At 38.9% G+C, this 12,604-nt stretch overlaps 1 protein-coding gene across 1 annotated transcript; it reads left to right on the forward strand.

Annotated features, from left to right (window-relative positions):
- The first annotated feature begins 147 nt into the window (after positions 1 to 147).
- mettl14 (methyltransferase 14, N6-adenosine-methyltransferase non-catalytic subunit) lies at positions 148 to 6,819 on the forward strand. The gene is made up of 11 exons (XM_071504567.1): positions 148 to 621; positions 1,118 to 1,206; positions 1,586 to 1,673; positions 2,564 to 2,641; positions 2,736 to 2,823; positions 2,909 to 2,999; positions 3,155 to 3,296; positions 3,939 to 4,031; positions 5,128 to 5,244; positions 5,468 to 5,678; positions 5,836 to 6,819. Exons 1-11 carry the CDS (start codon positions 556 to 558, stop codon positions 6,141 to 6,143), a joined length of 1,371 nt encoding a protein of 456 aa, XP_071360668.1. The 5' UTR covers positions 148 to 555; the 3' UTR covers positions 6,144 to 6,819.
- The last annotated feature ends 5,785 nt before the right edge of the window (positions 6,820 to 12,604 follow it).

The following is a 12,604-nucleotide window of genomic DNA, read 5'->3' on the forward strand; positions in this document are numbered from 1 at the left end:
TACATCCATGGGGAGAACTAGTGGACACAGATGGACTACATAGCGCCTCTAGTGTCTACGATGTAGTAGTCTCTGATTGGACGAGGAGCGTGGAAACGTCAAACGTAAGCGTCCTATCTGGTGACATCATCACACGGCGTCTATTCAATCGGTATTTGTTAAACATTAATACCCGTGTACGCCGATGCTCAGTGTCAGCACTCGATAAACCGCTCCTTTCGCCGGGTGAACCGCTCCAGCCTGGCCGCCAACACCGTCGGGAATGCAAAACCTGCCTCGACTTGCATGAAAGTGACAAAAGAAGTTGACCACTTGCACCCAGGTGTCTTCAACCCTCCACTTTAGCGGTTAACTCCACTTACTGACCGACCGCGCCGGTAATCAGAACGAGTGCACCCATTGTGATTTTTTTTTTTTTTTTTTTTTTAGCGGCTGTTACACATTAGCGAATTGTTGGCTTCCGTTAAACCAAGCTAGTCAGACCTATATGGGAGGTTTTGATAATAACAACAAAAGGTATTTAATAAGTAATTAGAAAACGATACAGCAGAAGAAATGAACAGTCGACTGCAAGAGATCCGAGAGCGGCAAAAACTTAGGCGGCAGCTTTTAGCGCAACAGGCAAGTAGTGTTGTTGTTAGCAAGTAGCTAATTTAACCAGCAGCGCTAATCAACTGCCAGATAACAGAAGGTTATTGTCGTGTGTGGTAGACGCATTTTCGGCTGTGTGGTGAAAAGGGACAAAGAGTCACCTAAACGTTGACAACTCGGTGATAACCAGACCGCTTCCAAACATTTACATTGGTCGCCCTCGAGTGGATCCGAAACGCAAAATAACTTCACTGGAAATGCAAATGAATGAAACCAAGCGAACCTGTGAAATGAAATCATGTCGAAACTGAGACAATTTGATGCACAGAAATGAAAAATATACCACGACTCAGTTGGAGTGTGTAGAGGATGTGCATAACAGAAAATGTTGAGCACGATTGCATGCTTTGTTATGAACTTAATTAATAAATACATGCGCCGGTTATGTTTCATACAATAAAGGGGGGGATGCCAGAAGTAGAAAATATGAGTCTACAGTGATGTACGCATTCATGTCTGTCCACAGTTGGGAGCTGAAAGTGCAGACAGCATCGGCGCTGTCCTAAACAGTAAGGATGAACTAAAAGAGATAGAGGAGACGAGAGAAACATGCAGGTGAGATGTCATATAACACCAAACAGGTCATAAATAACAGAGAAGAAAGGAGGGGTGCAGAATAGTGAGGGAATTTAGTATGCTCAATGTATGCACAAATACAGGGGCTAAATGGCATGAAGAACACACAACAACAACAACAGTCCAAGCATTTCATACCATTTTGGACCTGTATTTGTGCACACATTTAGCATTTTAAATTCTCTGACTTTTTCATGTTTATGTTTCCCTCTTTCGTTCTTGAACATATTTTTTTGTAAACATTAGTCCAGCTTGCTTCCCAGTTTTGTCTCATCCATGTCAGTGTCAAAACGTTGATCTTGTGCTTTAAGAGAGACATCAAATCTAGAAATGTGTTCAGGATATTTGTATTTTGCAGGGCCTCATTTGATAGTTCAGCCCTGCCTTCTAAAAGGAAGGCACAGACAGAAGGAGAGGACACAGAGGAAGATGTGGAGGAACAAAAGGTGAGTGTATTTACATCTGAGTATTATGACTCTACATGGGTTAAAGAGCCCTCCGCCCTATTGAATGAGATGATAATCAATCTGATTTATATAGCACTTTTCTAATCACATTTTATAGTGATTTTAAATGGATTGGTTTAAAGGCTTAAAATGTCAATAACATCAAAATACAAGAATAAAACATGATGACAAGCCACTGAGTAAGTATCTACAGGGAAGTATTTGAAAAGATGACACCGACTGAGCAAACCGTATCTTCTCAGGCAGGTTGTTCCAGATCCTCGTGGCCCTCAAAGCAAAGGTGTGGTCCCTCCTGGTCTGGCCAGTTAAAATACCTCTTGCCTGAGAATCTTAAACTATAACTTGACTCTTTTTAAAGTAGTCTTAAGAGCATTGAGCTATGTATTGTTCTTTAATTATTAGTTCCAAAGATTGGCCAAAGAATGAGATGAATCTATTGGGTATTATCTGAATAATGTCCTCTCTGCATGTCAGTGTGTGAGGTCATGCTCCATTTGGTCTGACATTATAAAACTTAAATCACCAGAGAATAAGGTGGACAAAATAAAGTTGACATTTTTTCATTTGTGAGTATATCGTGAAATTTGAGGTTTACTTGTGGCTGACTTTGGGGTCGATATGACGTGGGCTCAATAAATGGGTTCACGATGCGCCTGCTTACTCTTAGTTTTCTGGCTGACTGATTTGAAAATTAGAATCTTGACTAATATGCTACGGTATTTCTTTAATGCACCTTCTTCTATTTGTTATCCTTACTTCTCTACTTATTTATTATTGTGATTTCACTCACTCCTCACGTGCAGATAAAGGTTCTGTTCATGGACAAAAATATGAATCTCATTGTGGTTTTGTGTGTGTATGCGTGTTAGGATGAGGTGGAGGTGCAGCAGCCAGAAGAAAGCAATCCATATGAGGAGGTGTACAAGGACTCAAGTACTTTCCTTAAGGTTGGAAAACTCTCACCATAGAATTTTTGTCTTTTTTATGCATGTATATTCTCTCCTGCTCATCTTTTATTTTAATTCATTCATTTATTCTCAGGGTACCCAGAGTTTGAACCCTCACAATGACTACTGTCAGCATTTTGTGGACACGGGTCATAGGCCACAAAACTTCATTAGAGATGTTGGTGAGTGTGTGCTTGTCTGTGTGTGTGTTAATGTACATGTGCAATCTTGTGTACGGGTCTCACCCCTGTGTCTTATCTGGTTAAGGCTTGGCTGACCGATTTGAAGAATACCCAAAGCTTCGAGAGCTGATCAGACTAAAGGACGAACTCATCTCCACCACCAACACCCCTCCCATGTATGTTAAATAATTCTGTGAATGGAAGAGTAAATATCAGTCTGCCAATGTGATGAATATAACTTGCATTAAGAAGACACTGGCCATTTCAAGTTGGCATTGACTGTTTTGAAAACATTTGGCTCTATTAAAGTTGTCTGTGCCTCTATGTCAAGGTACCTCCAGGCTGACCCAGAGCACTTTGACCTGCAGGAATTGAAGTGCAAGTTTGACGTTATCCTGCTTGAACCTCCCTTGGAGGAGTACTACAGAGAATCAGGCATCAGCCACACTGAGCGTTTCTGGACCTGGGATGACGTATGTACACATCTTTTAGCATTTAGCAGTTCATGCCGGGATTGGAATAAATATAGAATATTGTTACGACTTGCTCACGGGCCACAAGTGAGGCACATGCCAAACTTGACAATAATAAAGAGAAATTAAGTAATAATAAAAAGGCAGTGAGGCGTGGAAGTCAGTATGAGAGACATATTTCAGTGTATGAATGCATGTTCAAAAAGGACAACCCAAAGCCTAGCCATCTGCCCAGGCTGGTTTAAATAACTTACAGAAAAAGTAAGTATAACAGATATAATTTTGTTGGAGGATGTCTCATTTTAGCCTGCATAATTTTACACTTGACCAGTGCATAATTCTGATCATTAATATTTGAGTAAGAGGTCACACTTGAAGAACTCTAACAAAAAAATGTATGTGCAGTATGTTTGATATTGATTTGGAAATCCCAAATAGTATTAGGAAGTTGCCAGTGCAAATATACAGTAGTGGGCTCCCAGTAGGAGATGACAAGAATCCAGAATGACCCTGCTAATGTAAAGATGGTAATCAAAACATCTGTGCTGTCTCTAATGGCAGGACAGCCTATTCAGTCTTCATGGATCAAGATTTTGACATTATGTTCACTCACTTTTCCTTCTGTGCTCCCTGCTATTGTAGATCATGAAACTTGAAATTGAGGAGATATCAGCACTACGTTCCTTCGTCTTTCTCTGGTGTGGCTCTGGTGAAGGCCTGGACTTGGGCAGAATGGTAACCCCCCCCCCCCCCCCCCCCCCCCACACACACACACACACACACACACACACACACACACACACAGTCAAAAGCACACATTAAATTACAGGCAAACTTTTAGCTTTCTGTTAAAATATACCTCTTGTTCATTACTGGTTTTGTAAGGCATGTGTGGTATTTGTACTACTTGTTTCACAACACTGCATGAGGCATTCAGAAACCGAAGCTGAAATGTCCTCAGCTACCTTGAAGTGTGTGTGTTCACTGGACTATTCAAGGCTTAAGCCCCTCTGCAGAGACACCCTGCTTCATGTCCAAAAAGCTGTCAGACAACTTTGTTTTCTTTGTTGAATGCTTGTCTGTTGTTGGTGTGACGCATTTCCTTTGAGCAGACAGTTTCACAGAGTCACAGCCTGACTCTCTGTGTTCGAAAAAAATAGATTTTATAGTTGCCTTTATTGGAGCGTGTGTGTTGATAATGCATGTGCCCCCCCCACCCCCGGAAAAAACTTTGCTGTTTACATTAAGAATGTCGACAAAGTTTTTCCCTCATTGTCTGTCTATTCTTTGGGGTCACAAAGATAAGTGTCATAAAACCACATATTAAACCACATTATAAATGTCAACTTTAACATTTGAACTTTTATATTTAAACAAACAAAAACTACAGAAAAGTAGATGAGATATTACATTGCTGACAGGGTGGTAGCAGAGTTTTGTTCTAATATAAAATGCCTTTCCAATTCCTTTGAACCTTCTTTCTGATGCCATTATTAAAACCAACTAAAAACTAAGCGTGGTAAAAATTAAGGAAGGAAGGCTACATCTTGTTTATTGTAAGGTAACAATGTGTGAAAAAAGAACAATACAAATTTTCTGTGTCATCCCCAAAAGCATTCAGCTGCTACAAAGAACAAGTAACCAGCCAATGATGAGATTTTTTTTTTCAGAGTGAACAGAATTTTGTAAATTTGAATTTACATTATTTAAAATTTGCTATTTGATATGATGCACAGTGGATGGGCAGGTGAAGCCCCACTGTGACTAAAAGCAGTTCTTGTTAGCCCATGCAGTATGTAATCCATCATAAGACGTATTACACCCATTTCAGTGTTTGAGAAAGTGGGGCTTTAGGCGGTGTGAAGATATCTGTTGGATCAAGACCAACAAGAATAACCCAGGCAAGACCAAGGCACTGGACCCCAAAGCAGTGTTCCAGAGGACCAAGGTACAGCATTCACAGACACCTGCCCAAAACAAATGTGAAATATCTCTAAATTTTACAGAATGCATTTAGTCTGGGATTTATTCTCCTTGAGAATCTGTAGATATAATGATATATTCTCAATTCAAGGTTTACAAGACCATTTACGTATGGTAAATTTAAAGTTTAAACCAGTGTAAATTGTATATTGTAATGAACAGAGACAAATACAACACATTCCCTCCAGGAACACTGCCTAATGGGAATCAAAGGAACCGTGCGAAGGAGTACTGATGGTGACTTCATCCATGCTAATGTGGATATTGACTTGATCATCACTGAGGAGCCTGAGATGGGAAATGTAGAGAAGCCTGTAGAGATCTTCCACATCATTGAGCACTTCTGTTTGGGCCGCAGGAGGTTGCACCTGTTTGGGCGAGACTCAACCATCAGACCAGGTAAGATGGGACATATGCTTATCAAGGAAAAATACATTGACCAGGTGAATTTAGGTGATAACTGTATGTTGTATGTTTGGGTTTTAGTTAGCTTCTCTTCTGTCTGCACGTTTCTGAACAGCCATGTTGTTGCTAACTTGCAGTCTTCTCTTTCTAGGCTGGCTGACAGTGGGTCCTACTTTGACAAACAGTAACTTTAACCCAGAGACCTATGCCTCACATTTTGGCTTGCCTAACTCCCACCTTTCTGGCTGCACTGAGGAAATAGAGAGGCTGCGGCCCAAATCTCCACCTGCTAAGCTCAAATCGGACCGTGGTGGCGGAGCACCTAGAGGCGGACGTGGTGGGCCAAATGCAGGAAGAGGCGGAGACAGAGGCCGTGAAAGAAACAGACCAAATTTCCGTGGGGACAGAGGAGGGTTCAGGGGCAGGGGAGGGCCACACAGGGGTTTTCCACCTCGCTAGAACACAGATCAAGCCAATGATCTGGGAATTTCCATCTGCATTAACTTAATAACATGATTGTTTGTAATGCAGTTTATATGGTTAGTATGTGACAGCTGAGAAGTTAGCAAGTATGATCAATCATTTTTAATCTTTTTGGTTTGTTCATATTTTTTCATAGATATACTTTACATTGAATGGGTATTCTCTGAATAAATACTGTTTTTACTATTTGTGTTCATGTATTGATTTAAATAGTACATCTTGTTCATGAATATCCATGCAGTTAGTTGGCAAATAATGTCAATATTAGAGTGCTCTAATATTTGGAAAGCAGCTGTGATCGAGGGTCATTCTGTATATCTGTGCAGGGCACAGAGCAAGTGTCTTCCTCAGAATTGCGGTAATTTCCAAACAGAGGACAACATTTATTTTAGGGTTCTAGAATACATTTTGTATTATTTTAAATAATGGTTGATTTTAATTCAACAAACACTGACTACCAGAAGTCTTTTATACTACAAAGTATTTGACATTTGGGTTAACACAGCGTGAGCATCACCTTCCTGGAAGGTGATTGGATGTTTTCTTCTGTGCATGCTTTTCCTGTGTGTTGTAAAGTATTTATGGAGAATGTTAACCAGGCAGACCACTTAAGGTGGAGTACCATTAAAGAATGCTGCAGATCTTCCTAACACTCCTTTGAAGTAATCCTTTGCCTTTTGGTCTGGCAGTGTTGCTTAACAGTCACCTACTTAAAAGGTAAAATAGGATTCTGAGAGGACAGAAGTCTATGGGTTGTAACGACTTTGATCATCCTTTGACTCTTTATCTAGTGCCCTCACCTGGTCAAATGTCCAATACTACTGTCTTGACTACGGTTGTACTTTGCCAGTAATAATTAATTAATGTTAATATTAAGTAAATGATAGTATTCTAACACACTAAACTAGGATGGTAAATTATATACCTTCTCCTGTTTGCTAAATAGTAAATAGTGTATAAAATAACACAGGTTGTATCTGCAGTCTTATGTTGCAACATTAATCTATCCATTTTATTCAATTTAAATACAGCTGGTGGCAGCATTGATGTCTTTCAATAGCCTGAACAAAATAGACAGCGTACTTTAACGTTAACTTGGGATCTATGTAACAGATTCTGTCATTTCTTATAATTGATTTATCATATCTAACAGACATTTTTATCAAACTATTTTAATTGTGCCAGTCTCACACAAACGAAAGAATTGGATGATTTCAGCACTATTTTATTCACACACATAAACACACAAAACAATTTGCCAGCCAAATCTTGGTTGAGTTAGCATCAGCTCCTTTGTCCAAGTCACTTGCCAGGTGAAAACCTTCTTTGTATCCTCACTTCACCTTCATTTTATACACATTACTCTGTTGGCATGTCTTCCCGTAAACACACTTTATAAGGAATATTTTGTAACAGATTGAACATAAGGGGAAAGATAAAAATACATTTAAATTTAGTGCAATGTTAGATTAGTAAGGAAAATGCATAGAATTAATATAACTTTATAAACACTTCTGTTGAGAATGTGACAATTCCACACAAGATGGCAGGTGTCTTAAGCAAGTGACAATTTAGTGTCAATAAATTTTTGGTGTGTTCAGGTACTGAAAGGATATAGTTACAACTTGGTTGTAATCAGAAATAATAAACCTCACATGGTATAGAGTTTTCATAAAGCAGTGATCATGGCAGTTGATGAGAGATATGTAAATAGCTAGAGCATCTTGTCCAACTGGCTGCTAGTCTAGACAAGAAGGTTTTATCCATGCGGAAAGACCGTACTCCTTATAATATTATTCACACAGGACCAACATTCCACCTTGATGAAGAAATTGTTAAGTTAGTTGGTGGAGCTTGATAGGAGAAAACTGTCTAAATATATATATGGTTTTACAGCTGTTTGTAAGGTCCCTATGTTTGAGGATGAATCAGTGCCCATTGAGGGCAGGAGGTGATGGATTTTGTGTCTAATAGTTAGAATTTTATTATTAAAAATCATTACTACTGAGAGCTACAGGAATACATGGTTTGATTGAGCTATCAGTCTGTTAGCCTGGCCACAATGCTGAAAAGAAACCTGGGGTTATTTTTTCCCTCTATTGATTATGAGATATTGGCTGCTCTGGTATTACAGAGGGCCTTCCTATATGTTTTAAGGCTAACTTGCATGATGCAAGATTTTCTTCTAATTTCTTTATTCATGATGTTGGCTTTAATATGCAGTTTTGGGAGTTAAACCATGGAGCAAACCTTGTTTTTAATGATTTTTCAGAGGAACAAAGAAAAAAAGATAGGATAAAGACAGATAATGTTTTTATCTTTTTGAGTTGAGTGTCATTCACATTCAGTATGTAGCACTATCAACAAGATGGTCGATTTGGGAGCGCCTAAGGTTACCATAGTGGAGTCGTTATTTTTGAGATATGGCATTAATTTAAATGCTAATGGATCACTTCCTTAAATTTAGCTACAGCACTATCAGATAGAACTCAAAACTAATTAAATAGTGGTCTCATAAAAGAGGATTCTGTGGAAAGATTTTTAATTGTTCAATTTTCGATGGCATAAGCCAGAACAAAGTCGAGATTGTGATTAAAACAGTGAGTGGGTTTATTTACACTCTGAGAAGAGCCAATTCAGACTATCGTTGTCATTGTAGGACAGTACCTAGAATATCAGTATTAAGACAAAATAAATCAATATGATGTGGGGGAGGTACTGTCCCAAGTGAAGGAGTTCAAGTATCTTGGGGTCTTGTTCACAAGTGAGGGTAGGATGGAGCAGGAGGTCAAAAGGCAGATCGGTGCAGCGTCAGCAGTAATGTGGACCTTGTATCGGACTGTTGTGGTTAAGAGGGAGCTGAGCCGGAAGGCAAAGTTCTCAATTTACCAGTCAATCATCGTTCCAACCCTCGGTTGGAACGGGCACCTTCCTTTTGTCCAACTGGCATGTCCAACTGGGAGGAGGCCCCAGGGTAGACCCAGAACTCGCTGGAGGGATTAGTATATAGTCCATCTGGCCTGAGAACACCTTGGGATCTCCCAGAAAGAGCTGGAAAGTGTTGCTGAGGAGAGGGATGTCTAGAATTCCCTGCTTAGCCTGCTGCCACCGTGACCCAAACCCGGATAAGCGGAAGGAAATGGATGAATGAATGGACGGACAGTCTAAGTGAAACTACATTAAAGTGTGAGGAGTACAACAATGACACAACAAAACTCATAATAAGCTAACAATAACAGAGAAAGTACATAAACTCTGTGTCACCAAGTAGGGGTTTAGGGTGTGTGTAACCCTATTGCTCCGGGTGCTGATTCATGGTGAGTTCCATGAACTAGCTGTAAATTTTGTCAATGTTTTAAAAGCAAGTTTGTTTGTGAGAGGGACTCCCTTCGTCCCTGTTTTCTGTCCAGATGATGCTTTAATGGTGGAAAGTATGATGGGAGGCTCTCCTTGAAAATCAGGAGCACCCCCATGTCCTTACCGTAGCTTTTGTTGTGTCTTATTACTGGAGCTAACCTGTGTCTGCTACATAATGAACCTAAAATACTTTATTTATTTATTTATTTCACTGTAGAGCTGTCCACAGTGCATTGAGTTGCTCAAATCCTCGATACCCCTTGCTCTCTGGCTCGCTTTCCAACTCACTCACATACACAGACACAGACACACACACACACACACACACACACACACACACACACACACACGTGGACAAAATTGTTGGTACTCTTCCGTTAAAGAAAAAAAAACAAAACACACAGCTAAAAACACCCAAGAATAGCTAAGAACAAAACATTGGACTATCCTGAAGTGGGCTTATATGAGCCCTGATCTAAATCCTATTGAACATCTGTGGAAGGAGCTGAAACATGCAGTCTGGAGAAGGCACCCTTCAAACCTGAGACAGCTGGAGCAGTTTGCTCATGAGGAGTGGGCCAAAATATCTGTTGACAGGTGCAGAAGTCTCATTGAGAGTTACAGGAATTGCTTGATTGCAGTGATTGCGTCAAAAGGTTGTGCAACAAAATATTAAGTTAAGGGTACCATTATTTTTGTATTCTGTTGAACCACAATTCAAAAGCAATGTTTGATTTGATTGCCCATTGTGGGTTTTTCTTTCTTTAAGGGAAGTGTACCAACACTTTGTCCACGTGTGTACGTACACAGAAGTTGGGCTCATCTGTCTGATAAGCTCAAAACAACAATCCATATCTATTTATTTGCATATGAAGCAGGGAAGTGAGATCTGATCACAAGTGGTCACTAAAGACACATGTGGAGATGCATTTTGTGTGAACAGAAGTACTTAGAGCTGACCACTTGTGATCGAATCACTGAAGATGCATGTTAATACCAGGTAATGGTATTAACCTATGTAATATGCACCCAAATAGAAAACTGATTATAGTAATGATCATTCTCGATTAGTTGTTTGGTCAATAATATGTCAGAAAATTGTGAAAAATGCCCATCCAAGTTTCAAAAAGCCCAAGGTGACATCTTAAAATGTCTTGTCTAGTTCAATAAGCATGTCCTAAACCCAAACATGTTGAATTTACTGTCATAGATGATTACAGAAACCAGAAACATATAGAACATATGTTTCTGGTTTCTGTAATCATCTATGGAATCATCTGGAAATTACTCAAAACAATTAATAGTTGCCAATATTTTTCTGTCAATTGACTAATTCACTGCTACCCCCATGTTTCAGGTTGGGAAATGTTCCTCAGCTTGCAAGCTTCACCTTTTTTTTTGTCCAAACCTACAATAGTCATTATGGCCAAACGGTTCAACTTTTGTTTCATCAGACTATAGAGCATTTCTCCAGAAAGTAAAATCTTTCCCATTAGGTATGACACCTGCATGGTCCCATGGTATTTATACCTGTGTACTGTTGTTTGTACAGATGAATGTAGCACCTTCAGGTGTTTGGAAATTGCTCCCAAGGTTTAACCACAACAAAAGTTTTGTTCTGACATCTTGGCTGATCTCTTTTGATTTTTCCATCATGTCAAGCAAAGAGGCACTGAGTTTGAAGGTAGGCCTTAAAATTCTTCCACAGGTACACCTGCACTGAACTCAGATTATATCATTTAGCCTTTTAGAAGCTTCTAAAACTGCAATATCATTTGATGGATTTTTCCAAGCAGTTTCAAGGCTCAGTCAACTTACAGTATGTAAACATTAGACCCACTATAATTGTGATATAGTGAATTAAAAGCTAAACAATCTGTCTGTAAACAATCATTGGAAAAATTACTCATCATGCACAAAATAGATGTCCTTACCAACTTGCTGAAACTATAGTTTGATAACATGAAATCTGTGGATTTAAAAATTAGTAAAACATTAGTTTAAATGACTTCAACTTTAGTGTATTTAAACTTAGTTTTTCCAACTAATTACCTACTTATTAGTACTACATGATGCAAAAGCATTAGAAAGCAAATAAATCTGTCTTTCTTTCATAGTTTGTGCCTTTGTGTATAGTAGCAGCTATAAATAACAGTGGTCAACTCTCTGGAAACAACAATGTAAGTAACATTTTACAAGTAGCCTAATCACAGATTAGCACAATTTCTTGAATACCTTAATCTAAACTGCATTGGATACTTGCATATTTGAAATTGTAGGCCTAAGGACATTTCCATTATTCACACAGTAGTGTTTGAAGAATTTCTCTAATTTTTGCCCTTTACAATTTACAATTTGCCTCAAGGGGACCTTCTTAGGACCTTTTTGACATAGTCCAAAAGTAGAACAAGCCCCACTGGTATGTACCAGTTTTTTTTAATGCAGAATTGGTGTCTCTCACAGCCTCACAAGCTTTTCACTTGTAGATTTTCACTGATGAAGGACAGGTGCCTGTGTGTTGTTGCCAGTTTGTAAAATCCATTGAATAATAGGTGTTATTTTAATATTGCTGCAGAGTTGGATTTGGACTCCATTGGGGTAATAAAATGTGAATATTCAATATAAACTGACATTGCTCTTTAATGTCATTTTTATTTTATTCTATTTTAAATGCTCACCAGCAGGACCCAGGTAGCATCATTATCATCAACTTGCAACAACCATCCCTTCAAGTTCACAGATAACAGATTGTATTTCTCATTCCGTAGAAAGCATAATCAAACAGAGTGAATAGAAAAAATAGGAACATGCAAAGCAACACAACAGCTTTGCAATAAATAGCATGCTACTTACAGAGTTGGAAAAGAGTAAATATTACAAAATTTCCACAATGCATGATTTTCCTGCACCCCTTTAATGTATTGTAAAGTATATTTACTGTCAATTTCCTGCATTTCATTTGATAAGAAAAAAAAAAAATACACTGCCCCCAATCTCGACAAATTGTTTGTACATAGTTTGAAAGATCTAAATCTCCTCATTCTGTCTGTGCATAACAGTTAGGATCCGCACACCACTGC

The sequence above is a fragment of the Trachinotus anak genome, unplaced genomic scaffold (assembly GCF_046630095.1).
Source record: "Trachinotus anak isolate AG129_WGS33_773 ecotype Australia unplaced genomic scaffold, CSIRO_AGI_Tana_v1 ptg000019l, whole genome shotgun sequence".
Taxonomy (NCBI): Eukaryota; Metazoa; Chordata; class Actinopteri; order Carangiformes; family Carangidae; genus Trachinotus; species Trachinotus anak.